The sequence below is a fragment of the Patiria miniata genome, unplaced genomic scaffold, assembly GCF_015706575.1.
Source record: "Patiria miniata isolate m_02_andy unplaced genomic scaffold, ASM1570657v1 HiC_scaffold_22, whole genome shotgun sequence".
Taxonomy (NCBI): Eukaryota; Metazoa; Echinodermata; class Asteroidea; order Valvatida; family Asterinidae; genus Patiria; species Patiria miniata.
The window spans coordinates 16,281,492-16,309,239 of record NW_024037061.1 but is presented as its reverse complement, the minus strand read 5'-3'; the positions used below and the strand labels follow the sequence as shown (position 1 = coordinate 16,309,239).

Genomic DNA, 27,748 nt, shown 5'->3' with positions numbered 1-27,748 from the left:
CAATTACGTTCTTGTTGAACGATAGCGCGCCATTGCTAATTTTTATACCGTGGTAATGGCGGGAGATTGCGTTGAGCAATAGGAGTCAATACGAACTCATTCGTGTTCGTACTTGCCCGGTATTTGTTACCATCTTTTCGTCATTATTCGTTCAAACTTCTCCTTGGCAAAATGAGCACACAGCTATCGTCTGGAGCCTTAGAGGTAGGAAAACTTTTTCTTCTGAAGATTGAATGTCATGGTTGTGAGTGTGTGTGTGACATGCAAAAAATGATGCATGCTGTGAGTTAGCTCTACTGAGTGGAGCGTTGAATTACGGGTACCCCTCCATACAAACGCTCCACCGATTTGCCATACTTTGGTAGCACCATACACGGTCGTCATGACGGTATGCATTTTGTGCATGCCCTCGCGAGGACAAGGCCCCAAAAAACCGATAAAGAAAATACAAATGAGGAAGACAGTAACCCTGGATAGATCCACACATTCATGACATTCCATAAGACCCCTCAAATTGTTTCAAACAACCGGTAATTTTGAAAAAAGAACACAAAAGTCTGAACTTACCGCTCACAATTAAATGTGTCTGCCGAGTTGCACAGTCTATTTCACTGACATGACTGATGCATAATTCATTGCGCGCGTGTGTGACGTCACTATTGAAGAAAAACAAGTCGCGCTTAATCAATGACTGTTTCATGTACTGATATGTGCCCCGCACCAAAAACCCACAGTCAGACGGCGCGGGGCACATATGACTACATGAAACAGCTATTGATTAAGCGCGACTTGTTTTTCTTCAATAGTGACGTCACACACGCGCGCAATGAATTATGCATCAGTCATGTCAGTGAAATAGACTGTGCAACTCGGCAGACACATTTAATTGTGAGCGGTAAGTTCAGACTATTGTGTTCTTTTTTCAAAATTACCGGTTGTTTGAAACAATTTGAGGGGTCTTATGGAATGTCATGAATGTGTGGATCTATCCAGGGTTACTGTCTTCCTCATTTGTATTTTCTTTATCGTTTTTTTTGGGCCTTGTCCTCGCGAGCGCATGCACAAAATGCATACCGTCATGACGACCGTGTATGGTGCTACCAAAGTATGGCAAATCGGTGGAGCGTTTGTATGGAGGGGTACCCGTAATTCAACGCTCCACTCAGTAGAGCTAGCTGTGAGTGTGAGTGTCAAGTTTGGGAAAACAAATCATATTTTTTTCCTGTCGGGCGTCGACTTGGTCGATGACTGTCTCTTCTCTAGCTAGCTCTGTGCAAACTCAAGTAACCTAACGGGGAAAGACTGAATGTTGCAACCTGATGCCACTTCAGCGGTTGTGTACAACTAGTAATAGTATGGAGAGTCAAGAAAATATTCCTAACACTAAAGTAACAGTAACAAGAGTCAAGAAAGTATTTCCTAACAAAATTGGAAATGTGGAAAGATTCCCATCAATGGCATCTTGCCCATTATTAATCTGACCATCACTATTTTTTCCTTGATCACTCAGTATATCAGAAAGTGATAATGTCCTAAAAAAGTCAAATTTAACAGGGAAAATAAAAATGAAGTAGGCCCTAGGGTTTACTGAGAAAACTATTATCAGACCAGACTCAAGGGTTTGTGCACTAGGCGGTGACAGGGTGACAAGTGATGTCCAGATATGGGAATCTTTCAGGAAATGTTTCTCAGCCCCATATATATTCACGTCTTATCATTTTTGCAATGACTGACCTTCGTTGAGATGATATTGTCCGTGTACCGGTTTTCGAGGCTTGATTTTGTTGAAGTTGTCATGGTTGTGTAGCGAAGCACATGCGCAGATTTGAACACGCATTGAACTACGGTACCCTCCGTACTAACGCTCCACGGTGACCGATTTGGCATACTTTTGTGACAGGTACACGGTATGCATTTTGTGCATGCCCTCGCGAGGACAAAAGGCCCTCGCGAGGATATGCACAAAATGCATACCGTGTACATGTCACCAAAGTCATGAAAGTATGCCAAATCGGTGGAGCGTTAGTTCGGAGGGTACCGTAGTCTTCAACGCTCCACTCAGTAGAGCTACACACAACCAGTTGATTTGTTGTGTGTCATGTGCAGTACGTGTTCTACCACCAGCCCCAAAAATTTGGAAACAGAAGGCTATGTCGGTGTTTTTCTCTTGCTTGAAATAAATCCTTACACCCTCGAAAACCGGAAATCGAGGATATATGAAGAAGAAAAGTGGCGTATGGTTGCAACATTCTAGAATAATGCCTTTTCCCCAAACTTAGGTCATGGAGCTTGAGTTGACGTTTTGATGCTTTGTACGCAAACAAGTGGGGAAGTTGTGATTAACCCAAGATAATCTGTGACTGTCATGATTGTTATTTGTTAAGTGTTACCAGTTTATATATCGTTGATGTTATTCCTTTCTCCATGATTATGTCACTCATTTTTGGTATCTTGCGTCAGCTCTTTTATTGTGTCTTCTCAATGTTTAGAATGGAGGCCTCGCATCCAGACACCACTTCTTTGGTTGTGTACAAAGTCTGGAAAGATTTCCATGCCTGGACATACTTGACACCCTGTGCACAAACTATGAGACTGGTCTGAAATATTCTTAGTAAATACTTCAATATATTCCCTGCTAAATTTGACTTTTAGGACATGTTCTCGCTTTCTGATGGATGATAGGTCACTGCATGGAAAAATGAGTGATGCCCATGCATGGAATTTTTTCCCAATGTCTGTGGAGAATTGAGTGCATTTTCAAAGTATTTTCTAATCTAACAAAATTGGAAATGTTTCCCAGTCCCAGATTCATGTCTTTTCAACACTTTTGCAATGACTGACCTTCATTGATAGGGCCTATGTGATTAAAAAAGTGGCGTCGGGATGCAACATTCACTCCCAGTTTAGGTTTCTAAAGCTACATTATTTCTCCAATCTGGGATTGATTGTGATTCTAGTGATTGATCAATTTATAGAAGATGATCTCAGCTTGAACATTGATTGGTAGGGCCTACCTGAAATTCTATGCTTTATTGTTGTTGTTTTTTTACACGCAGGCAATAAATGACGGACAGCAGATTGACAAGCCAGTGTTTCAGCTTTTGGTAGGTGGTAACGATGAACACTGCGAACTTATTTTGGCCAGGTTTATAGAAAAACAGCATTATAGAAAGAACCTTTAGGGCAGTCTCCATGACAGAAGACTAAAACATGTCAACCTTGACACTTTACATAACAGCTATAAAGCCTTTTCATACACTTCATGGCTTTGATTTTTGAACAAGAAATAGCATTTTGCCTTTCCCAAATTCTAAGAAAGGGGGGAGGGCATCAAGCAGAAAACAGCTCGCCACCCTGCACCGCATTAGTGTTCTGCATCGGGTTGGGTTGACCATGACAAACTGACCCGAAACATTATAGAGTTAAAACGAATCCGAACCGAAACCGATCTGAATTCCTCAAACCGACCTGACCGGCCAAAACTTCAAGGAAACCGACCCGAAACCGAACCGCCCGGAAACTCCCCCCCCCCCCCCCCGAATTTCTGGCTTGGGAAACTGTGTGCACTTTTTGTGCCTGAACTTACCCTCATCCCATGAAAACTGTCGTCTCTCAGTAACTGAATCATACCGTACAGCACTCACAACGTGACCTACTGGTGGGCCTATATGTTATAGACCATGCGTGGCAGACCACAAACCATTTTCAGTCCTTCTGATTTGAGGCGTGCACACCCCCACACCATCGCACACCTAAAAGCTTAATGAGAAGTGTGAATACATGTAATTGCACACCTGAATTTCCCTGGACCACAGATCACACACCTAGAAAATCACACACCTAGAAAAAACACACGCCTAGAAAAATCCAGGTGTGCCTTTTTCCACACGCCTGTGATTTTCAAATCAGGAGGACTGATTTTGGTCGTACCGAGCACAGTGAATCTTCAATAAACTTACACCATGTGAATTTCTCAACTGTTTCACTTTTTTCCCGGTTTATTTCGGTTTATGTGGGGTTTTTCCAAAATGGCTTAACGGACCCAACCCGAAATTCGCAAACGCAAAACCGGAACTGACCTGACCTGACTGAAATGATGGACAAACCAACCGACCCAAAGGCGGTTTCGGGTCGGGTCAGTTTCAGGTCGGGATTGCACAACACTACACCGCATGCTCCCACAATTTTGCAGATTGGTAACATTTGCATGTTTAACACATAGCACCTACTTTAGCATTCATAACGTATTGTCTTCATTTCTTAGGCGCTGAAGAAGCTGAACCCTGCTGCTTCCACCAACACTACTGTTGACCGCTACAGAATAATGCTGTCAGACGGCGTCCATAACAACACAGGTACGTATTGTGACTGCTCTTCCCACAGTAACCCGAGTGAAAATGCTGTGAACATTCCATTTATATTTCGCTGCCTTGACTGTTGCTGAACACGGATGACATGTGGCAGTTGGTCTCCCACAACATTCCGATAATGTGGTCAGTAATTTTCTTAATTACAGAAAGCTGCACACTAGAGGCAAAGTTATTGATTGCTTCTGACAGTTCCGGCAATTCCCTGGTTCTATCCAGTCCTAATATGAGTCTGAGAACCGGAACCGCGAGTCCAATCTTCTCAGGAACCGGGTACCCGCTATGCTCAGTTCCAGCGCCAAAAGAATCAGTTCCTGAGTAAATTACCCATTCTCTGTGCACAAAGCCAAGAGCCATGATTGGCTCCATAACAAGGTATTCAATCGCATGAAGGCCAGGGACATTCATTCCGGCTAGTCAAAACAATGGCGGAGCGTCTGAGACAAACCGCTTGGCTGAGTCGTTTGCGGCCACGAGGCATAAAGCATTGAACCCAATGCTGGCCCTGTACCATGGATAATAAACGTATTGAATGACACACAAAAATATTACTCCAGGGCGTGGCTAGACAGATCTGGGCTAGTCTTTGATGATCTTCACGATATGCACCAGAACAAACCGAACTGAAGTGCCTAGGATTTGTTCATGTTCATGTATCTTAAGCGGAGCTTGTTCGGAACTAGGTATTTTGGGCGAGCCGCAACCACGTTATGAGGAAGTTTTTAATCGTTTTCTGTCTTGTCTCTGCCTGCAGCCATGTTGGCCGTACAGCTGAATCAGATGGTGGCCGACGGTCAGCTAGAGCCAAACACGGTGATCTGTCTGGACCGTTATGTCTGCAACAAGCTAGCCGGAAACAGGTGAGAAACATCATTGCATTTTTCTCTTTCTTTCAAAAATTCTTTTTTTGGATCTCTTCAGAGTGAAAGAAAGCCAGGTACCCGTTAAAGAAACCCAACCCCAAAATGTTAATCGCAGACGTTGCTGTGTACAGATTGTTAATAAAGGTCCGCACGATAATACTACCACATCGGTGCGTCAATACAGCAATATAAGTGTGTACAGAGAGCTCAATACAATTTATGAAGCTTAATCTGGAACTGGTTCCCGACATCAGCAGTCGGGTACTCGGGTACCCGGCTCCGATGTACATCCCCAGATGTACTTGTGATCCAACACATGCACATTGACTACATCACTGTTAAAGCCGTGTCTGAATTACCTGGCTATGGCTGCAGATTACACACGCCCTATGGAAGCTGGTGCAGCCACTTCCCATAGATCTATGGAAGCTGGTGCAGCCACTTCCCATAGATCTATGGAAGCTGGTGCAGCCACTTCCCATAGACCTATGGAAGCTGGTGCAGCCACTTCCCATAGACCTATGGAAGCTGGTGCAGCCACTTCCCATAGACCCGTATGCTATTTCCAGCCGAAGCCAAGTAATTCGGACGTGGCCTTACACAAGCTGATTTTTCCATTCAGACGTGTGGTGATCATCCTGGAGCTGACTGTCGTAGCACCGGGAAGCCAGGTTGGTGGGAAGATCGGCAATCCCATCGCCCTCCCCCTGGGGGGTGGGGGCGGCAGCAACGGGCAGCAAGCACCGGCGCTGCAGCACACACCACAGCAACCAATGAGAGCTGGAGGTAGGGGCTGCGGGGTGTAACAAAATAAAGCTTATTTGCTAACGGTGGTTTAATTGCCCACTCACTAAAGTAAAACAAAAACTCGAGCTTCAAAATCAATTGTGCAGTAGTCTGAGTTTTTCATCGACCAGTGTTGTACCCTTACCTTCAAGGCACATGGGATCATTTGCATTTATCCCAAAGTAACATGGCAACTTATTATCAATAGGCTTGCTCGGATTAAAGATCGCACTTGTACTAAACACCCCGTGAAATTTTTCCGTCCGGCTTGCTGTTGTTTAGTTAGTTGACTGATTGTTAGAAATAAAGAGTTCTGTTGACAAAATCGTATTTCGTGATCATAGATTGTGGATGAATTTTCACTGTTTTCTCAAAGTGTGATATCCAGTGCCACTGAGCTGAAATTTCAGAACTCTTTTAATTTGAGGTATGTTACTATTGGAAACGAAACAAAAATGCATGAAAGCAAATGATCCAAAATGCCTCTAAACTCGAGTTCTGTTTCTGTTCTGATGCTCGGACTCATACACATCAAATTTTACTAGACTAAAATCTATAAAGGCTTCAATACTTGTGATGAAACTTTATTTCCAAACTTCCAATTTTTCTGACGATCTTTTCCTTGCAAAGTCTGATTTTTAAAATTGAATTCCAAAGAATTTGATGAAAACGGCGCCGCAACATTTGTATTGCGAGTGCAATTATAATCTGTTCTACCAGTCGTCAGTGCACAGATTGTAATGGTAGATGCACATAAGTAAGCTCGGATTGAAGTAATTTACGGCTGGAAATGAGTTTAAGCATTAACACATTACATGACTAGCTATGTACAGAGCCTCATTGCTGTTGCACATGGAGTTCGACTGCAATAAAATCTACATGTTGCGCGATTTTCGGAGGTTTCAGATTTATTTGAACAAAACGCAATGCTAAATCACGATGATGAAGTTGAGGATGGCAAAGAGAACGTAAGTGATACATTTCACTGGCAGTTGTGGGAAAGAACGTAAGCGCGCATGTGCATAGACCAACGCTCATAGACCTGGCGTTCCTGGGGGAACAACACATGTTCCCAATTGGAACAGGCAATGTTCCCCGTTGAAACAATCCAAACGTTCCGACTTTGGAGATGTTCACTAAGCAGGGTTTAAATCCCAAATGCCATAGAAGATTAGAGTTAACTGAATTTTATTTGTCATCTGTGTTTGATGTTTACAGCATCACCAATGGGGGTTGCCAAGGCCAACAGTTTCCCCGGCGCCGGTGGTAGCTTCAACAAGCAGGGTAACTATGGAGGCGCGGGGCCTTCCACTGGCATGATGAGCCCGCCCAAACAAGCCCAGCCAATCAGCAGCCTGACGCCATATCAGAACAGGTGGGTGTGGGGTGGGGGATGGGTGTGTTTGCCCCCAAAATATTTATGACTAGGGGTACTGAGGGGTAAAAAAAGAAGAAGTAAAGTCTGTCACAAGCCAATGTGGCCCATCAGGCCAGCGTTTAACTCTGGTATCAGTATAGTAGCATGAAACGACTGAGAATATTTCTACTCACCCTGGATGGGATGCTAGTCCATCGCAAGTTTCTCCCCAGCTAATGCCGGTACCCATTTGTACTCCTGGGTGGGGAGAGGCAAGTGGGGATGAAGTGGCTTGCCCAAGGACACAACGCATGGCCAGCAGCTGGAATCGAACCCGTGACACTCTTATCAGGAGTCACGAACCCTAACCACTAGGCCACACACTCCCCCTGAGGGGTACTAACCACGAATGTCCCAAAAAGCATACCAAATTTCATAACAGTCGGTCATTGCAGGGAGAGGTTTGCAAAATCATTAAATTCACTTAGATGTAGTTTGAAATCACGGCCTGGCTTGATCACTAATGGGAATTTTTAAAAAATTTAAAGAGCTTAATCTTTCGATTGTCAAATTCTTTCAAGGAAAGAAGGGAAGAATCATTCCCATGTTTGAGTTGTCGAAAACCATGAATATTGCAAGCTCAATCAAATATTTGACGATTTTAAAACTGAATTGCATTGTTTTGGTAGATGGACCATCAAGGCTCGCGTTTCCAACAAATCCTCCGTCCGCACCTGGAGCAACTCCCGCGGCGAGGGCAAGCTGTTCTCCATGGACCTGTGCGATCAGTCCGGCGAGATCCGAGCCACGGCCTTCAAGGAACAGTGCGACAAGTTCTACGACTTGATTGAAGTCGGAAAGGTGTGGTGTTAGCTTTCTAGATTTGCACCGGACGTAATTCCAAAGTTTAGAACTAAGTTTGTCGTTCGTAACATAGTTGTGATTGCACATAAAAAATGACTGTTGCATTGATGCAAAATTACTCCAGGGTTAAGTCAATGGAAATTTAGTAAATAAAACCATATTCAATCGGGTTGAATTGAATCACTCTCAATATATTTGGTTTGGCATTTCTTTGGAACACTAGTCTCAAACGGGTGTTACTCATTTTAAAGGTAGAGTAGATCATTTGCAGCTATCCAAAAAGTAACTGATGAAATTATTGTTGAAAAGCATACTTGGTTTAAAGATACAAATGGCCCTAAACTCCCTTTGAAATGATTTTTTCTGGCATGCTGTCATTTTATAGAAAACAAAAGAAGGTCATTTCCAAAGATGCATTTAAAGACAAATTTTTTGGGAATTTTTGTTAGTAGTTCGTTTTTAATTTGGCAAAGCCGTGAATGGATGTGCGCAAGCCTTGACACGACGCGTGCGTGGTTTTAATTTGTTGGTTTAATGCGTGACATCGTGTAGCTGACATTGGCTGAATGAGAACGCGTCTTGGACGTTGATTTCGGGGGCAACTTTTGAATTGAACTAGAGATCCTAGAATATTGTTTTGTCAGAATAAGGCCCCCAAAAAAGTCTCCGGTTTCTGGTATGGAGCTTGCCCAAAAAGTGGTGCGGCGACGCGGCTTTTTTTTTTTTTTACCTGTTTTTTTTGCTTCAAATGTCGGCTGATGACTGCAAATGGTGCCCGACTAAACCTTTAGTAAATAAAACCATATTCAATCGGGTTGAATTGAATCACTCTCAATATATTTGGTTTGGCATTTCTTTGGAACACTAGTCTCAAACGGGTGTTACTCATTTTAAAGGTAGAGTAGATCATTTGCAGCTATCCAAAAAGTAACTGATGAAATTATTGTTGAAAAGCATACTTGGTTTAAAGATACAAATGGCCCTAAACTCCCTTTGAAATGATTTTTTCTGGCATGCTGTCATTTTATAGAAAACAAAAGAAGGTCATTTCCAAAGATGCATTTAAAGACAAATTTTTTGGGAATTTTTGTTAGTAGTTCGTTTTTAATTTGGCAAAGCCGTGAATGGATGTGCGCAAGCCTTGACACGACGCGTGCGTGGTTTTAATTTGTTGGTTTAATGCGTGACATCGTGTAGCTGACATTGGCTGAATGAGAACGCGTCTTGGACGTTGATTTCGGGGGCAACTTTTGAATTGAACTAGAGATCCTAGAATATTGTTTTGTCAGAATAAGGCCCCCCAAAAAAGTCTCCGGTTTCTGGTATGGAGCTTGCCCAAAAAGTGGTGCGGCGACGCGGCTTTTTTTTTTTTTTACCTGTTTTTTTTGCTTCAAATGTCGGCTGATGACTGCAAATGGTGCCCGACTAAACCTAGTGCAAATATATGGGAGTCCGGAGAGGCCACATAAAGCTTATTCTCGATCATAACCCCATCTAAAAACACGTTAAAATTGTGCAGCAGCAGTATTCCAGTCAAACCAGTGAGTTGGGCGGTTTTGAGACATCATCTTTTATTGAAAAAAATAACTTTTTCATTTTGCCGACGCGCATGGCTACGGCGACGCGCGCGCATACCAGAAACCGGAGACTTTTATTTTTTGGCCTAAGCAGCATTCATTGAGCTTAAACGTCATCAGGTTAGTTGTTAAGCATCCTTTAGATTTTGAGCACTTTTGTTGCTTCAACCGAAAAAAATGCACAAATGATAAATGACATATTCTACCTTTCAATAACCAATCCATCCCATTGTATATCATCAGGTTTACTTCATTTCCCGCGGCACCCTGAAGACAGCCAACCGCCAGTACACGTCCATCACCAACGACTACGAGATGACCTTCAACAACGACACAACGATGGTTCCTTGCGAGGAGGAAGACGACTCCATTCCCACAATGCAGTTTGACTTCCGGACCATCGGCCAGCTGGAAGACATGAACAAAGACGCCATTTTGGGTGAGTTGAAATGTGTCAGCACACAAAAACCAATATGGGGATGAAATGCTGGTGTTTTAAGTGTAACAAAATACAGACTTTGTAAACACGCAGTGGTTAGAATTGAAGTCTATTTATTCATTCTTTAATACTTTGCTTCTATTTACCCTGAAACGTGCCCATAACTGTTGTATATAATTTGCCAAATGCATAAAGGGATGTATATTGTGTACTCAGTGGTGTTCTGACAGCATTATTGAGTATAAGTTTTGAGAATGGATTAAAAGTGTCCTTGTAGCAGGAAGTTCCACAATATTTAAAAACTTAGATAAAACAAAGCCACAAAATTGCAACAATAGACCCTTTAAAGGGAAGATACAACATTTGCAAACATCAAAAAACGAAATGATCAAATTATCACGAAATACCTTACAGAATTGTTAGGGATTGACAGTCTAAAGCATCCTGTAAAATCGTGGCTCCTGGTGTGTTGACATTTTCAAGAAAAACAGTATTTTTCCAACGCTAGTCGGCCGACCAGCGTTGGAAAAAACTGGCTTTTTTTCAAAAATTGTTCCTATTTTTTCATATTTAGTTATTCTGCATTTTATTTGCAATAGATTACACACCTGTGAAGGGGTACAAACCTGCTAGAGTGATTCTTTGAGCTGACAAGAAAATGATTGGTTTTCTTGGTTTTTCCAGCATAAACAAGCCCAAAACGTGAAACAAGTCAGTTTAACAGTATTTACTACAACATACTAATCCTCTAAATCCATTTATTTCTGAAAATTGCAGCAAAAGCACATTCCCTTTAAATACTAAGAAACATATGTCACATACTCGTTTGACCAATACATATAGCATACTCAATGTCGAGGAGGGCTGTGCATCGGAACCGGGTTCCCAAGTACCCGACTGCTGATGTCTGGAACCGGTTCCAGATTATGGAATCAAGTACCTATAAGTAACTGTACAAATTACTCAGTAGCTTATCAGACAATGAAAGAAAAAGGTTTTGAATGTCATTTGTGGGGAATTTTCAAAATGAAAAACCAGGCTACATAGAAAAACAAAGCAGGTTTCATGTTCATGACGCTTGCGGTAGTTGCAGTTTTCACCAGAAAGCTACACACTTATATCTTTGCTGCACTGATGCACCAATGTGGTAGTATTGTCATGCGGACCTTTATGGACAATCTGTACAGCAACTTGCAAGATTTGAATTTTGGGGTTGGGTTTCTTTAATGGGTACCCCTGTTTTTTTTCCCAATCTGGTACCCGGTTCCCGTACTACCCGCAAATGCACACCCCTAATGTCGAGTTAAACTTTCCAGGTCTTGCATTGCGCTTCTACGTACACATATTGCTGTTGAGCCTATATAACATGTCCAAAGTACATGCCACGTGTGAACATCCTGTCACACAACAAAATGCTTGGAATTTGCAGTACATCTTACAAAATGTACACTCAACTTCAGATATCTTGTACATCATAAAATAGAACAAAGGGTTAACTTCGGCAGAAATCTAATGAGAATTCAATGACGAGAATGCGTGCATGATGCTTTACGTCAGACGGCTTACAAGCTTTCTTGTGTACTTTTCATACCACTGTCCTACGTTATGTATAAGAAAAATGCAAACGTGATATTACATTACACAACAAATTGATAAGGAAACGCGATTTAGGCGCGAAGTTTCAAAACCTGCCGAAACTCTTAAATCCTGCTTGGTTTGCACACCCTTTGCACTGTGTGGATCAAGTCTGTAACAGATGCCACAACTTCTTAATTAAGAAGCTGATGAATTGTTTCTCACGATGCAATATTCTCCAGGACAAGGTATGAACCATATTATTTTTTTTACCCTCTTGATTTTTGAAAAAAAAGTGTCAGAATTCACCCAAAGTTTTCACAATTTCTCTGAGCTCACCAAATTTGCTGTAGGAGAAGATGAACTGTCACAGGACTTGATGTTGTCGAATGTTCAAAAAAATGTCCATTTGGATCTTTAGATCTGTTGGTGATAAGGAACCCAACTTGAATATCAAACATTTTCTTTCAAACTATACGACGAGGAGTATTAACCCCCTATTCAGACCAAAATAAGAAGTAGTTTTTTGTAGAAATTTTGGAAACGTTGGGGTAATATTGTTTTTATGTGGCGGGATGCATGGTAGTTAATTGCTTGAAATTCTAGCATTCCATCCCCCATATTGGAATTTTCTTGAGATGGTTTTAATTTTGATAATTTTTTCATGAGTATTAAGAAAAAATTTTTTTACATTCATAAATTAAACGTTTGTATTTTGTTTATATATTATTTTAATAATTATTATTCACGATAATATACTTTAATGCAATAAAAATGCCTGCATTAAGAAATGGATGGCAAAACTTGATGAGTAACAAGGCTTTTCACATTTTCTTGCAGATTCAACAGACCAAGACACAGTTGCTAATCCCTCAACTACTACTGCTAAGCCAACTGCAACGGTAACCCCTGTCGCTGTTCTAGCACCAGCAACCTCAAACCCAGCTACCCCCGTTGCTGTCTTAACACCAACAACCTCAAGCCGGACACCAGGTCCTCAGATGCAACCACAAGTCCAAGCCCACCAGGTGGCTTTCATCAGACCCATGTCTGAGGGGGTCGGCCCAAATCAGCAAATGCTCCCTGGGTATCCTGTTTTCACCTCACAACGGGCCCCTGGACCGGGTGTGTTCCAACAGACGTTTGCATTCCGTGGATCTGCCCCCCCGGTGATACGTTTTGTCCACCATCACCCCGGCATGCCGGGCCCGAGGGGTCCACCACCACCTCCAGGTACACCCACGACACCATCGTCCGTGACTGGCACTGCATCGGAAACAACCACCACATCCACTGTAGCTGGCCCGGGTCAGGCATTTCATATCCATTTCCATCATCGTCCTGGATACCCCCCACAACCTGTGATTCGTTTAGTTCAGGATGGGCCCCCTCCCCCACCAGGGGTCCACAGATGCTCCCATGCCCACGATGGACAGCCAGTGTTTAGAACCCCAACACCAGCCACTACAGCACAATCCACGCCAGCTCCACCCACCAGAACTCGCATCTCAACACAGTCCCCAAATCCACCTGTAGTACCAGCTCCAGTTGCAGCAGCAGTGGCATCTGCGGCATCGGCTGCAGCAGCAGCAACACCATCTCCTCAAGGAGCCCAGCAAACAACATCAGGTCAGAGTCAAGTCCTCCCCCAAAGGACGTCAGGACCACAAGATGACAAGCCAGATGACAAGCCAGAACTGGCTGAGTTGGCACAACGTATCCGAAACATCTCAGCTGACGTTAAGACCATCAAACCAGGCAGTAGGGGAGTACCCCTGGATCCCAGAGAGAGGCAGCGGAGAGAGGCTGCCGAGGCCAGCAGTGCCAGAAGGAAGGAAATTAAGGCCAAGAGCAAGACCCATCAAGCAGATGACGCTGCAACAGACTCTCAAAGTGCCAAGGAACCTGAATCCACTGACTTACCTGCACCTGATGCTGAAGCTTCAGAGATTAGCAGCAGCAGCAACGATTCTAATCGACGACGTAAACGGCGCAAGCGAGGCAAGCAACAATTGCAAATCCCTGATGAATCCCAGCAGAACAGTATTTCGGAATCTTCTGTCAAAGATGCCAAGACCAACTCTGATCCAGAAAAGGAAGAGTCCATACTGGGAGACAAGACTCAGCCAGAAGTTGATACCAAGTTGGTACCCAGCTCCAAACCTGTTGATGAAGAAAATCCTGCATGTGCTTCAGATGATGGTACCAGCTCAGAATCTGATAGTGAAGAGGTAAAAACTCTTGATGAAAACTCAAGGGCTAGCCCTGAACCAGCCTGTCCCATTGTTGATAGGTCCATCTCACCCTCCTTTGCTGAAAACACAGTCTGTACCCAGCTCAGCTCTCAACCTAGCAATGCACTCAAAGACAGTGCCGCTGCTTCAAACACTGAACAAATGACAGATTCAAATGTTAGACAACAGTCATCACCTGAAGCTAGTGGGGACCATGTATCAATTGAGCACTCAACTAAACAGCTCACAACTAGCATTACTAAAAAACAGGAAGCCTTGGCCCCTGGCTCTAATCATGCTCCTGATGCCCAAGTAGATCCACCGGCCAGTTCTGAGGAACCTTCTGGAAGCAGGTCTCAATCTGATCCAATTGCTCATCCTTCAAAGGAAAACGACCTGGAAGAAACAGCTGCCATTGTGCCAATTCAGGAAACCATTCAAGATGGAAACACCAGTGTTGAAATCAAACCTGAGCTGGGCATAAATCACAGCTCAGATAATGAAAAACGACAGGCCTCTGAATGTGGTCCTGGATCAGATACAGCTGTCTTGGCTCCCAATGTGACATCATCCATAGATACACAGTCTGAAGCAACTGTTGAAATCTTAGAAATAACTAAGAGTTTAGAGTCTGGTGATGTTTCACAGAAAAGCATAAAACCTAAAGCAAAATCAAACAAAAAGACAAGTGCTGTGTCTAAAAATGTATCCACTAAGGACACTGATGGAGTCCCTAGCTCTCAACTAGACCCAGTAGGTGCGACTTTGACTCAAAGACCATCACAAGGCCCACAAGTTGAGCCATTATTGACTCCATCTTCAGAACAGCACAGTCAACAGGATAATAATGCTGAACTGCAAAGAGATCATCTCAAATTGGAGCGCAAGCAGCTTGCTCTTGACCGCCACCGTCTAGACTGCGAACGGCAGAATCTCCTGCTCAAAGAAGAGAGACTGCAGATCGAGCAAGATCGTTTTCAGACTGAGCGGGAAAGACTGGAGGCCCTGCAGGAACAGGTGAGGCTACAGCGAGACCAACTTGAACTGGATAGAAACCGTCTTGATCTGGAGCGGGACCATCTCGAGGTCAATCGAGAACGTCTCCAAGTCGAACGCCACCGCCTCCAAGGAGAGGAGCAGCGCGGTGAGGACTCCAAGATGGTTCTTCAGAGCTTGCAGGAGATCAGTCAGACTCTCCAGATGTCCGTCAATCTCTCTCTCCAGGGGTATGGCTTCCCAATGTCCTACGAGACAGCTGAAGGAAGTGCTAATGAGTACATGCAGCAGCAGAGCTTTTTGGAAGTCGAACCACAAGGGGCATGGCCTGTTGAAGACACAAACATCCCTGGAGAAGGTGCTGTAGGTGGAGGTACATTCAACTCGGATGAAGAAATTCCCGAAGACTCGGGAGATGAGTGGACAGTTGTGGGTAGGACGCGAACATCATCACATCAGCATGATAGTTTGCATTCAGGCGTCCAGGATTGGTCCACACCAGAAGGTTCTATAGCGTCTCAAGGAACCGCTGATACCTTGGCACAAGGTGGTTGGCCCCCCGAGCCGGCCGCACCAAGTCCAGAAATGCCTCCTGATGCTTCAACACATCAAGTGCAACACTTAGTAAAAACTGAATGCTCCAAAGAACCTAGTGGGGACTTCAAGGGTAAAAAGCCTGGCATGGCGCAGAAGTCAGGTGAAGGTCGGAGTTTGTCACCTGTACATGGACTGAGCAGCATACAAGGGAGACAGGGAACTAGGCAAAATCCAAATCGGAGAGAGTACAGACAAGGACGGCCGGATAGTCGAAGGGGGCGCGATAGAAAGCATTGGAAGCAGCATGAGCCAAAAACGGATCCTAAAAAGTGAAAGAATCCTCATAAGATCAAAGTCAGCAGTGAAGTTTAGGCCCCCCAAAAAAGTCTCCGGTTCCTGGTATGGAGCTTGCCCAAAAAGTGGTGCGCGACACGGTTTTTTTTGTTTTTTTACCTGTTTTTTTTTGCTTCAAATGTCGGCTGATGACCGCAAATGGTGCCCGACTAAACTTAGTGCAAATATATGGGAGTGCAGAGAGGCCACATAAAGCTTATTCTCGATCATAACCCCATCTAAAAACACGTTAAAACTGTGCAGCAGAAGGATTCCAGTCAAACCAGTGCGTTTGGCGGTTTTGAGACATCATCTTTTATTGAAAAAAAACCTTTTTCATTTTGCCGACGCGCATGGCTACGGCGACGCGCGCGCATACCAGAAACCGGAGACTTTTATTTTTTGGCCTTAATGCTGGAATTTTTTTTTTTTTCATTTTTTTCACTTGGTTGTCGAAGCAATGTATGCTTGTAAGTATGTATGCTTTTTATCCATATGCAAAATTCTGTGAATGAATTAATATTGTAGAGCTGCAGTTCATTAACCACAGACTCAAACTTACACCCTTGAAGGAAAGACGCCATTGCGCGACCTTACTTTATGGAAGTAAAGGCCGCGCCGTGCCGACCACTTGCCCGCCCGTCTGTTAAAAGTTGTAATAGCGGCCATGTTGAAAGGTTTGTTTGTACATGCATAGTGCCGAAGCTGGAATAAATTTGTTCATTTATTAAAGACACTGCCGCAAAAATGGGACAATAATTCGCTGAGTATAATATCTTTTACCCTACATGTTATTATGGTATTTGTTAATTTTGAGTAAAATAAACTTTGACCAAATTTTTTTTATTGAAATAAAATACGGTACAATGCTTTAATTTGTTAGAATATAAATATCAGTCTATAATATGACTAATGTCAGGCTTTTGTGATAGACAGATTTAAAACATACATATCAAAGAAAAAAATGGTCGGTAAGTAAAGTCAAGTTTCAAGTGATTGTGGCATCAGTCGTTGAGGGTAACCATTACTGCAACTATTGTACCTCAGCATGCATCAGTCATAGAAAATAAAATTGCGTGAGAAGTATTACTTTTAAAATGTTCAGTTGTTGAGTTTATAGTATGAATAATAAAAACAAAATCTGTTCATTTTTATGTAAAGGATGTGATGTTTAAGTTTGCTGTTCATTTACAACAAATAATCTTGAAATGAAATCAGTGAGACTTTTTCTGTCAGGAGTCTTTATTGTAACTATTGGAAGCGTTAAATCTGCATTATCGAAAGTATGTTCAAAAACTGCTGTTCACATGTGCCTATGGCAGCAGTTTGTGGCCGTTGTAAACATTCTGTTTGAATATTTTAAATTGTCCATTAAATTCTCATGTTCCTTTAAGTGTAAAAGGGACACTGCGTCCTGGAACAGCCAAATTGGGCTACGAAACGCGATTTTGAACAAAATGATGTTACTGGAAAAGAACATTTAAAAGAAGAATATAACGATCCACACAACTATCCTTTAAAAACTGGGCGTTTTTGTGTTATTCCTGCATGATGTATGTGAGAACGACTTTCGGCGTCCACTTTTGTGACCCCAAAAAGTCGAGCTGTTTGGGTGCTAGTTTGTGATTTCATCCATAAAGTGTTCACTGTTTGCGGACGTGTAAGAAACCATATTTTGTGCACATGGTGATTGGTCACCGCTGTTCGCGAGCACGGTGCTGTATAGACACACACAACGTGTATCGTACATTGACTGATATCGACAGGAAAAAATGCAATCGTACTCCGATACTCCGATATAAACAACCAGGTTTTTTGTCTTTTCTCGGGAATGGTAAGACATTAGGTTGGTTTCCTTTCAACCAGATGTTTGAAAGATGATAAATAAACAATCCAAAACATGAAATTTTCGGGGATTCCAGGACCTAGTGCCCCTTTTACTCTGATCTGCTTCGCTGGTTTCTAACACTGGACAAGAAAAGTACATGTAGATATTAGGCTTGAACTACATTGTATATTTCAATAATACTGTATTTTACCAATATGTTTATTGATACCATACAGTACCAAATGATGTCAAAATACCGAACAATGTCAAAATACCGAAACACCAACAATCTCGGAGAGTAATTTCATTACTTCCATTTTCCCTCTTAAATTTGACCTGATGTGGGTATAAGCCCTTTGAAAGAAAAAGAAATGAGCGACAGAGACAACTGGACCAAATCTGCACTTCCTTGTAATTTGTATAGGCCATTATTGTTTAAATTCCTTGTGATCGCGGTGTCTAGATAGGATGAAAATTGTGCTTACAAGTCATCCAGTTGTCCTTTGAAGTTTTGCCCATGCTGCCTGTTGGCAGTTTACCTATCATCATGTTGTCTTATTGTATTTCAATGACATAATAGTCTACCCAGAAAAGTACCCGGTAATACCGAATATCAGTATTTTTGTGACGGTATACCGTGGAATCTCAAATTTGATATACCGCCCAAGCCTATTAGGTATGTAGTTTATTGCCTGAAGTCATTAAGGGGTGCTGCCACCCTAGCTTCTAACTTTTGCTGCAACTGCTGTAAACAAAATAATAATTTGCTTCTTGCTTAGACTTAAAAATAATGGAGGGAGCCAATGAATTAAGGGGAACATTTCATATGCGTACTGTGCAGCCCCAAAAGTGATCTTGTCTTGTGTGATCCCTGCTACAGATATTGAAACTCATACAATCATTGGAATTCATATTACCTATGAACACATAGATTAGTTCTTGACAAGTAACAAACGTATCCAGAAATTATTATTACATTATTGAGAGAAAAAAAAGGAGGAATTTGATTTTTACTGGACTGTATGCATGCATTAAAGTGCATAGTGGATTTGATTGTACAATTAAAATGTCATGAGTATATCACAAGAAAATACCTCAACTGCTTTCTTTTTGTTCTAAGTCTGATTGACCACTTTTTTAAAGGTAGCGTCCATCATTTGTAATTTGTGCATTATGTTCATTTGAAGCAACAAAAGTGCTCAAAATCTAAAGAAGGTTGCTGAACAACTAACCTGATGAAGTTTCAGCTCAGCTTTAGCTGTATATTTCGAGAAAAACAACATTCTAGGATCTTGATTCAAATCAAAAGTTGCCGAGTCATTTTTTGAATTGGGCCTGAATTCAGCGTCCAAGACACGTTCTCACTGAATCGATTGCAGCTGCGCGATGTCGCGCACTGAACTTACGAATTATAGCAATCGAGTGCGCAAGTGTGACTGTCAACGCTTGCGCATGCATGCTTTGCCAAATAGAATAAAAAAATGAACTACTAAGGGAACTTTCAAAGACCTTCTTGCATTGAATTCTTCAAAGTGACAGCTTGCAAGAAAGAATCATTTCACGGGGCATTTAGTCCCATTACTATCTATAAACCAAGTAAACTTTTCAACAATAATTACGTCCGTTACCTTTTGGATAGCTGCAAAACCAAAACAATGACTTTGTCATTGTGCATTTAATAGCTTGTGACTTGATAGGGCTGTCCTGAATTGTGGATCATCAACCAAATATTCCAGTAGCTTTTTGCTGGTTCAAATATTCGAAAGATAAAAAAACTACGCATGCACACATACGACTGATGTTAATTTAATCGTAAACTTGCTGCACTTTATTGTCAGATGCCACTTTATGTTGACAGTAACTTTTTTTGTCGACGGCGGTTCATGGTTCTATCCGTTTAGCAGCTTAAAACCCTTGACAGTTATATAATACTTACTGCAAAGCACTCATATGGCCCATCACATTGATCACCAGCGTGCGTTGCGTGCAACTTTTGACGTGTGCGGCATGCAGTTGCAGCTGGCATGTGTAAACTTTATGACCGCCGATTTTCCAATGTTTGAATATTCGGTCAAACGCTGTTTCGAATAATGGAATACCAAATTATTCAAAAATGGACAGCCCTATAGGTCTCTCTCAAATCGTCATTTCCTACAGACCATCCACGTGTATCGGCATTTTGAGCATCAACTTGCATAATGCGCATCGGCTGCGTTGTATTTCGAACACATTTCGAGCAACAAGCGCGCGTGTTTGGAACATTTTCAACACTGCCAATGCAGGCTTGATTGCGTAAAATACGCAGTTGCAGTTGTTCTACAGAGATGGTCGTCTTTGAGAGAGCCCTATTGTGACTTGACAAGGGACTGGATGATTTTTTAAGACTTTTGTCAAGGAATTGTGGTGGAATCGACCGCAACACAGTCAGAAGCAGGGCACTGAAATGTTGTTCCCGTTTGCCTCAGATAAAGAAGTTGTTGCCATTCATCACGTTGACTTTGGATTGATATTTCAGACGTCATTGGTGTTGTCAAGAGTGCTAGCGACGTGACGACGATCACCACAAAGACGACAAACCGGGAACTGACAAAGAGAGAACTGCACATCATTGATGACAGCAGTAAGGTGGTCACGCTCACACTCTGGGGGAATGAGGTAAAACAAAAGTTTTATCTTGGACTTCTTGTTCATTTGAAAGACCTTTTATTTTTAAATTTGAGTTGGTCATCCCGTGCTCTGCAACAAATTTGATAATTTTTTTTCTGCTGCTAACTTTTGTTCACTCTGTGGTTTATTTTAACCCCCCCCCCCCCCAAAAAAATCCTTTTGTTTTTTGCTAATTTGGGCATGTGAATCTATTTCGGGTTACTTTTGTGCCCCGAAACAGATCCTTTAAATTATTGTTGTTATTGAAGCAAGCATTCTAGAATAGGGCTGTGCATCGGAACCGGGTACCTGAGTACCCGACCGCTGATGTCGGGAACCGGTTCCAGATTATGGAATCGAGTACCCGTAAACAACTTTACATACTACTTTAATAGAAACTTCTCAGACGGTGAAAACGAAAGGTTGTGAATAAAATTTGTGGGGAATTTTCAAAATGAAAACCAGGCTACGTGAAAAAACAATGTTGCAATTTACACCTAAAAGCTACATGTTGGCCTATTGAGCTCACTGTACACACTTGTATCTTGCTGTATCGACGCACTGATGCGGTAGTACTATCGTGCGGACCTTTATGGTTAATCTGTACAGCGATTTCCGAGATTTAAATTTTGGGCTTGGGTTTCTTTAACATGTACCCATGTTTTTTGTTTTGTTTTTCAATCGGGTCCCCAATTCCCGTACTACCTGTAAATGTACACCCCTACCTCAAAATGTATTTCTATAACTCATTGTTCTCCAACCTGTAAAAATAACCAAGCTTTCCGAGGCACCCGCCATGCTTCAAAAGCTGCTGAGATGCTTTAAGAAAAGGAAAAAATAATAAAAAAGGCAAACAAGTGGGACTACCCTTTCCCTCCATGGTATATTTTGGCCAGAAACTCTGCCAAAAGTTTGCAACACTTGTCAAACATGCAACACTTGTCAAACTGACAAGCCTGCCCATTGTAGCAGTCCCTCAGATCAAAAGTCTCAAGGCCAAACTGCCTCAGAGTCCCTGGTCACTGATGTGTTAAAAAAGATGATGCTGAGCCAGTATTGTACTTAACTGTTAGAGTTATAGTGTTACTGTGTTAGAAATGGCCTAAGATGTGTTATCCATACATAAGTTACATGTTCATCTGCAAATAACGCCCCCTAGCATAAAGAAATGTATGACTGCGCCCCTAACATCCGCTTTTTGACGGCGCACCGACCTTTAATTTTCAAAGTTGGAGAACTCTGATGTGTTTGTACATTCTGACCTGTTGGCAGGCTGAAAAGTTTGACGGGACCAGCAACCCAGTCATTGCAGTCAAGGGCGCTAGACTGTCGGACTTTGGTGGCCGCTCCCTGTCTGTTCTGATGTCCAGTACCCTGATGATCAACCCAGACATACCCAGGGCACATCACCTGAAAGGCTGGTAAGCTGTTGCTTAGGGCCCGTCTCATTTCATATCCGGGACGAGTTCCGGACAGGTTGCTGGTAAAATCATTCCTTTTGTCTGGAAGAAGCTCTGCATTTGTCCCGGACGTGTTGGGGAAAAAAATTCATTAGCAACTGCTTGATTCATCAAATACTGATGAATTCAACTTAAAGGTAGAGTATATCATTTGCAGCTATCCAAAAAGTAACTGACGAAATTATTGTTTCATTGAAAATCATACTTGGTTTAAAGATAGTAATGGCACTAAACTCCCTGTGAAATTATTCTTTCTGGCATGCTGTCATTTTGAAGAAAGCAATAAAAGAATGTTATTTCCAAAGATGCATCTAAAGATGCATCCTTTTTAATTCAGCGAAGCCGTGAATGGGTGCGTGCAAGCGTTGACATGATGCATACGTGTGTGGTCGCTATTATTCCTTGGTTTAGTGCGTGACATCATGTAGCAGTAATCGGCTGATTGAGAACGTGTCCCGGATGCTGATTTCGACCACAATTCAAAACATGACTTTGCAATTTGAATTGAATCGAGATCCTAGAATATTGTTTTCTCTAAATATACAGCATTCACTGAGCAAACCAGGGGTGTGAAATTTCAGCTTTAAAGCTGATTTCAGCTTTTTTTGTTTTGGATTTCCGCTTTTTTTCCCTCACTTGCTGTGTACAAAAGTATAGGATATTTCCAAAGTTCAGCTTTTTTACACATTTTAAAGCTGTTTTCAGCTATTTTTTATCAGTGGTCACTCACACCCCTGGCAAACACTTTATCAGGTTAGTTGTTAAGCACCCTTCTTTAGGTTTTGAGCACTTTTGTTGCTCCAAACGAAAAAAAAAAAAGAAGGACAAATGATATACTCTACCATTAAGATCACCTCTCCCAGGATATCCCAGGCAGCGCAGTTGCATCTGTAAAAAAAAACTCATTTGCAAATTGGAGGTCGGTGGACTGTGAAATATGAATCTGTTTATCTAAAGTTTTGTTGTTGTTTTGCTGTTTGATAAAGGTACGATACTGTTGGCCACACGCAAGATGCCCAGTCCATCTCGGAGCAGAGAATGGGAGCCGGGGCTGGGGCCAACTCCAACTGGCTGACACTGGAAGAGGTCTACTCACAGAATCTAGGCCAGGGAGAGAAGGTAGGAATGATGGGGATGGGTAGAAGAGCATCCAGGGTACATTTTGTCTTTAAACCCTGCCCAAGTGAGAAGCCTGTTCAGAAAAACAAGATCCAATGGTTCAAAAAGTCCAATTTTAAACTACTATTAGGCATTTCACACTCGACAAATCTCGGGGTTGGTGCGGGGTTGAAAACATGGTGTTTCACACTTGAAGTGATGGATCTTCTATGAACTTTGTGCTTCACTTCTTGGTGATAGCTATCTATGATGCACCATTTTGTGGTCTGACAACGTAATTTTTGACCAAATACAGTGGAACGTCGCTATACCGAACACCGCTATACCGAACATTCGGCTATACCAAACATCATCCTTGGCTCCCAATTTTTGTGTTCAAAAGTACTGAACATTGTTGTTGGAAATGTCAACAGAAGAGCGACAAATGGCTATTATTAAAAACTGTGTAATTACATGATTCAATAGTCGCATGTGTTCGAAGTCGTCTTTCAGTAACTACCAGGGCGAACTTGGTGAAGTTCTGCTGCGGAATTGAAAATAGTAATGGACAAGTTTGGCGACTCAATCATCAAAAGAGGGCGCGAACAATTGTGAAAATCGCTATACCGAACGATCGCTATTACGAACAATTTCTGTGGATACCACGATGTTCGTTATAGCGACTTCCACTGTATGTGACAATGTTCTTTCAGTGTTGTTTTGGTTTCCACTTTACAGCCTGACTACTTTACCACCAAGGGAACAATTATATTCATGAGAAAGGAAAACAGCATGTACATGGTACGTAAATCTTGTCATTATTGACAACCCTGTCTTTAGCTTTGTCATATCCGTTAAACATATTCACTCGCTTCGCCAAATTAAGGTCCTTACATGTATGTATAGGGCTCATTCAATGATGGCCATCTCAGTAGGAGAACTGCAACTGCGTATTTTACGCAATCAAGCACGCATTGCGCAGAGTTGAAAATGTTCCAAACACACACGCTTGTTGCTCCAAATGCGTTCGAAACACGACGCAGCGTTATGCAAGTTGACGCTCTAAATGCCGATGCACGTGGATGGTCTGTAGGAAATGATGTCATTTGAACGAGACCTATTGTTTATGTTACTGCTCAACACATTGATCGATTTTAAGAATCACACGAGTAGTAGAGTAAGACATAAAATGTGCCAGTTCAAAGCAATATGCAATTTTAAATCTAATCAAATGTTTCCTTGCTTCATCAGGCCTGCCCGTCTTCAGAATGCAACAAGAAAGTCAGCGATAACGGGGATGGATCGTACCACTGTGAGAAATGTGGCAAGGACTACCCTGACTTCCAGTACAGACTTCTGCTTTCAGTGAGTATTCGCTGTATTTGAATAATTCAATTTTTCTGTTTTCATCAGCCAACTTTATGTCAGGAAATATTTCTAAGGCAAAAATATAGGTTTTACTTTACTTTACTTAGGTTTTACTTTTGAAAAAATGGACAACCTCTTGGGGGGAGGGGAGCCCCCCCCCCCCCCCTTGCGTGCATAACTGCTTTTAAAGAGGTTGTGGAATGCTCGAAGACATTTCCGTCATTTTTCGGGTATATGTAGCATAAGGTGTGATGAAATAAAAACGACTATTTTGTCTGTCATGAAATGAGTACAAAAGGTACTTTTGAGAGCTGTTTTTCAGGTCCTGTTTTGACCCGAATGTGCAATTTGTGTTAAGTTGTCTTTGGGGGCAGCAAACAAAATATAGAAAATCGTTATGTAATAAACAGGACTCGTATACTACGCTGCATCGAGAATCCTGTTTATTACGTCACGATTTACTATGTTTTGTTTGCTGCCCCCCCCCCCCCCCCCCCCCCCGACGACTTTTACACAAATTGCACGTTCAGGTCGAAACAGGACCTGGAAAACAGCTCTCAAAAGTACCTTTTGTACTCATTTCATGACAGAAACAATAGTCGTTTTTATTTCATCACACCTGAGGCTACATATACCCGAAAAATGACAGAAATGACTTCGAGCATTCCACAACCTCTTTAAAAGCTCTGTCAATGGCTTTACATAACGCTGGAATAGCCCTTTCATATCGTTCAGAGTCCATGAGTTTGGGACACACTTGGTGTTGGGCTTTAACGAATCCTGTAATTGCTTCTTGTGATATCTGTCTGGAAACCTTTCATGTGGTATGCATTACATGCTTTCCATCATCAGGCCAACGTTGCTGATCCCACCGACACCCAGTGGACAACTTGCTTCCAGGAGACAGCAGAAACCATCCTGGGCATGAAGGCAGACGAATTGGGACGTCTCAAGTTGGAGGTCAGTTTAGACCCGGGAACAAAAACTGGTTAAACGTGCTTAAAGAAAGAAATACATGAGATAGTGTAATTTTTCATGCACTAGCAATCAGACATTTTTGTCAGCTGCACTCGTTTTTGTCATTTTGTGATTTGTACCATTAGGACGAGCAAGCCTTCAATCACGTCTTCGAGAAGGCCAGCTTTGAATCCTACGTCTTCCGCATGCGCATCAAGATGGAGTCTTATAATGTGAGTTTTATTGGAAAGATGATTGAGGAAACAAGAAACTTTGAAGTTCACACACAAAATAGTTGTGAAAAGACCCTGAAAATAAAAAGTCAATACAATTTTTCTTTTTTCTTTTTAGAGAACCAATCACATGATTTGCGCTGGTGCAACTGACTTTTTCTGTAGGTGATAATTTGTCCCCATCCTATCACCAAGATGGCAATAAAATAGTCCATAAATTGCCAATAGCTGCCACATTGATAAGTTAAGACACTGGCATTGCTAAGCACAATGGGGTATTAGTTTGATGCTTACTTGGGTCATCTGCAATCTGAACATTTTGCCAGTGCAACAAGGTCGCAACTCGGATTTCACTCGTCTGGAATATTTCCCATTTTCAAGTTTTGTGGCACAACGTAAATGTTTCTTTGATATGAAACGTAGACTATTGTACATTATTCACAGCAAGAAAAATTCACATGGTACCACAAGAGTTTAAAGTCGGGTTCATACTTCACACAAAAGCAAGTGTTGACATGTCGTCAACTACAGTAGACACGCTTCTAACGTATTGTTGATGTCACAAATTTCACTTCTGTGTGAAGTATGAACCGGGCTTAACATGGGAATTATTCCAGATGAGTGAAATCCGAGTTACGACCTTGTTGCACTGACAAGACGTGTTGATGTGAACGAAATGCTACTTTTACAAACCTCTTTGCGATTGTAATAACATGTATATTCTGGGTAATGGAGTTAAACATACTCAAAGGTCAGAAAGTATGTTGAAATGGCTCCAAGTTCTGAATCATTTGGTTTGATTAAACTCACCATAGGAGGAGGCTCGTCTGAAGTGCACATGCATGAGTGTCAAGCCCATCGACGTCAAGGAACAATCCAAGAAGCTGATCATGGACATCAGGACCTTGGCTGCAGCCTAAACCATATATCACCTGACAAGGCATCACCTGATACATCACCTGATATGGCATCACCTGGTACTCATTACCTGATACTGCATTTCCTGATGCTACATCAACCGATAAAGCATTACCTGAAATGGCACCACCTGATACTCCATCATCTAATAGGATATCACCTGATACTGCATCATGTGATACCGTATCACCTGATGTGGATTCACCTGATACTGTATCACCTGATACTGCATCACTTGATTTGGAGTCTTCTGATTATGGTATCAACTGATGTGGCATCACTTGATACAGCACCACCTGATACTGCATCACCTAATAGGGTTATCACCTGATACTGCATCATGTGATACCGTATCACCTGATGTGGATTCACCTGATACTGTCACTTGATTTGGAGTCACCTGATTATGGTATCAACTGATGTGGCATCACCTGATACAGCATCACCTGATAAAGCATCACCTAATGACATCACCCTGATAGTGCTTCTACCTTAAAAGATGGTATCTTTAATCTTACAACCATTACTCTTTTTTGCCATCACCGTCGCTTCGAAATACTGAACAGAAACAGCTATTAAATTTGATTTCACTATTTGCAGGTAAAAAGCAAGTTGCTCTATTTCTGTTGTATTCACATCAAATGTTATTCAGAAGATAATATTTACACGTAACAGTCTTGTACATGTATTTGAAAACCTTCATCACTTATTATTTTGTTCTTTTAACTTTTGTTTTGTTCTAGTTTTGTTAAACTTCAGAGCCTAAATAACAATGTTATGATTTGCATGTTATTTGTTCTTTATACTTTATCACGATACATATGATAGAAAAAAGCACTTTAAAGCTGTTACATTTCATTGTGTTTTTCTATTTAAGTTGAGCTGTAAGACGAAAGGAACGACAAGCTGTCAATGGGAAGTCGTTTGTACAATTATGTGTTTTGTTGCAGGCATTTCATTTGCAAGACTTGAATTGCCGTATGCCAATTCAAACTTTGCAAACCTCTCTCTGTTGGGAATTAGATTTGGCAAAAGAGCTGCTTGCTAATTCTGGCCCACTTTTGATGGACGTGTTTTGCTCTGTGAAAAAAACAAAAAAGATACTCCTTAGGAATGAATGAACACAGGGATGCCAGTTGTCAGGCTATCTGCTCTGTTCACAAGTACCCCCTCACCGGCAAAGAAAGTACAGTTGGGGGTGACCGATCGACGCCATCTTGCCTGACTGCAATATTTTGCTGCGAAGCACAGCCACTGCGTGTACATAGTACAAATCCCCTGGTGTACGTGTGCGTCACACACAAGGAACAGT

At 42.0% G+C, this 27,748-nt stretch overlaps 1 protein-coding gene across 3 annotated transcripts; it reads left to right on the top strand.

Moving 5' to 3' along the window:
• LOC119730223 (replication protein A 70 kDa DNA-binding subunit-like) lies at nucleotides 1–27,314 on the top strand. Of its 3 annotated transcripts, XM_038203018.1 has the most exons (16): nucleotides 11–204; nucleotides 3,057–3,104; nucleotides 4,265–4,355; nucleotides 5,122–5,227; nucleotides 5,853–6,016; nucleotides 7,235–7,391; nucleotides 8,063–8,234; nucleotides 10,058–10,253; nucleotides 20,272–20,411; nucleotides 21,675–21,823; nucleotides 22,849–22,981; nucleotides 23,699–23,761; nucleotides 24,212–24,325; nucleotides 25,181–25,288; nucleotides 25,432–25,518; nucleotides 26,334–27,314. In XM_038203018.1, exons 1-16 carry the CDS (start codon nucleotides 172–174, stop codon nucleotides 26,436–26,438), a joined length of 1,866 nt encoding a protein of 621 aa, XP_038058946.1. In that variant the 5' UTR covers nucleotides 11–171; the 3' UTR covers nucleotides 26,439–27,314. The 3 variants fall into 3 exon arrangements, with proteins under 3 accessions (XP_038058945.1, XP_038058944.1, XP_038058946.1); XM_038203017.1 differs by lacking the exons at nucleotides 20,272–20,411; nucleotides 21,675–21,823; nucleotides 22,849–22,981; ... (3 more) ...; nucleotides 25,432–25,518; nucleotides 26,334–27,314 and adding an exon at nucleotides 12,678–15,971 and having other exon boundaries at nucleotides 1–204; XM_038203016.1 differs by lacking the exons at nucleotides 20,272–20,411; nucleotides 21,675–21,823; nucleotides 22,849–22,981; ... (3 more) ...; nucleotides 25,432–25,518; nucleotides 26,334–27,314 and adding an exon at nucleotides 12,669–15,971 and having other exon boundaries at nucleotides 1–204.
• Nucleotides 27,315–27,748: the final 434 nt, after the last annotated feature.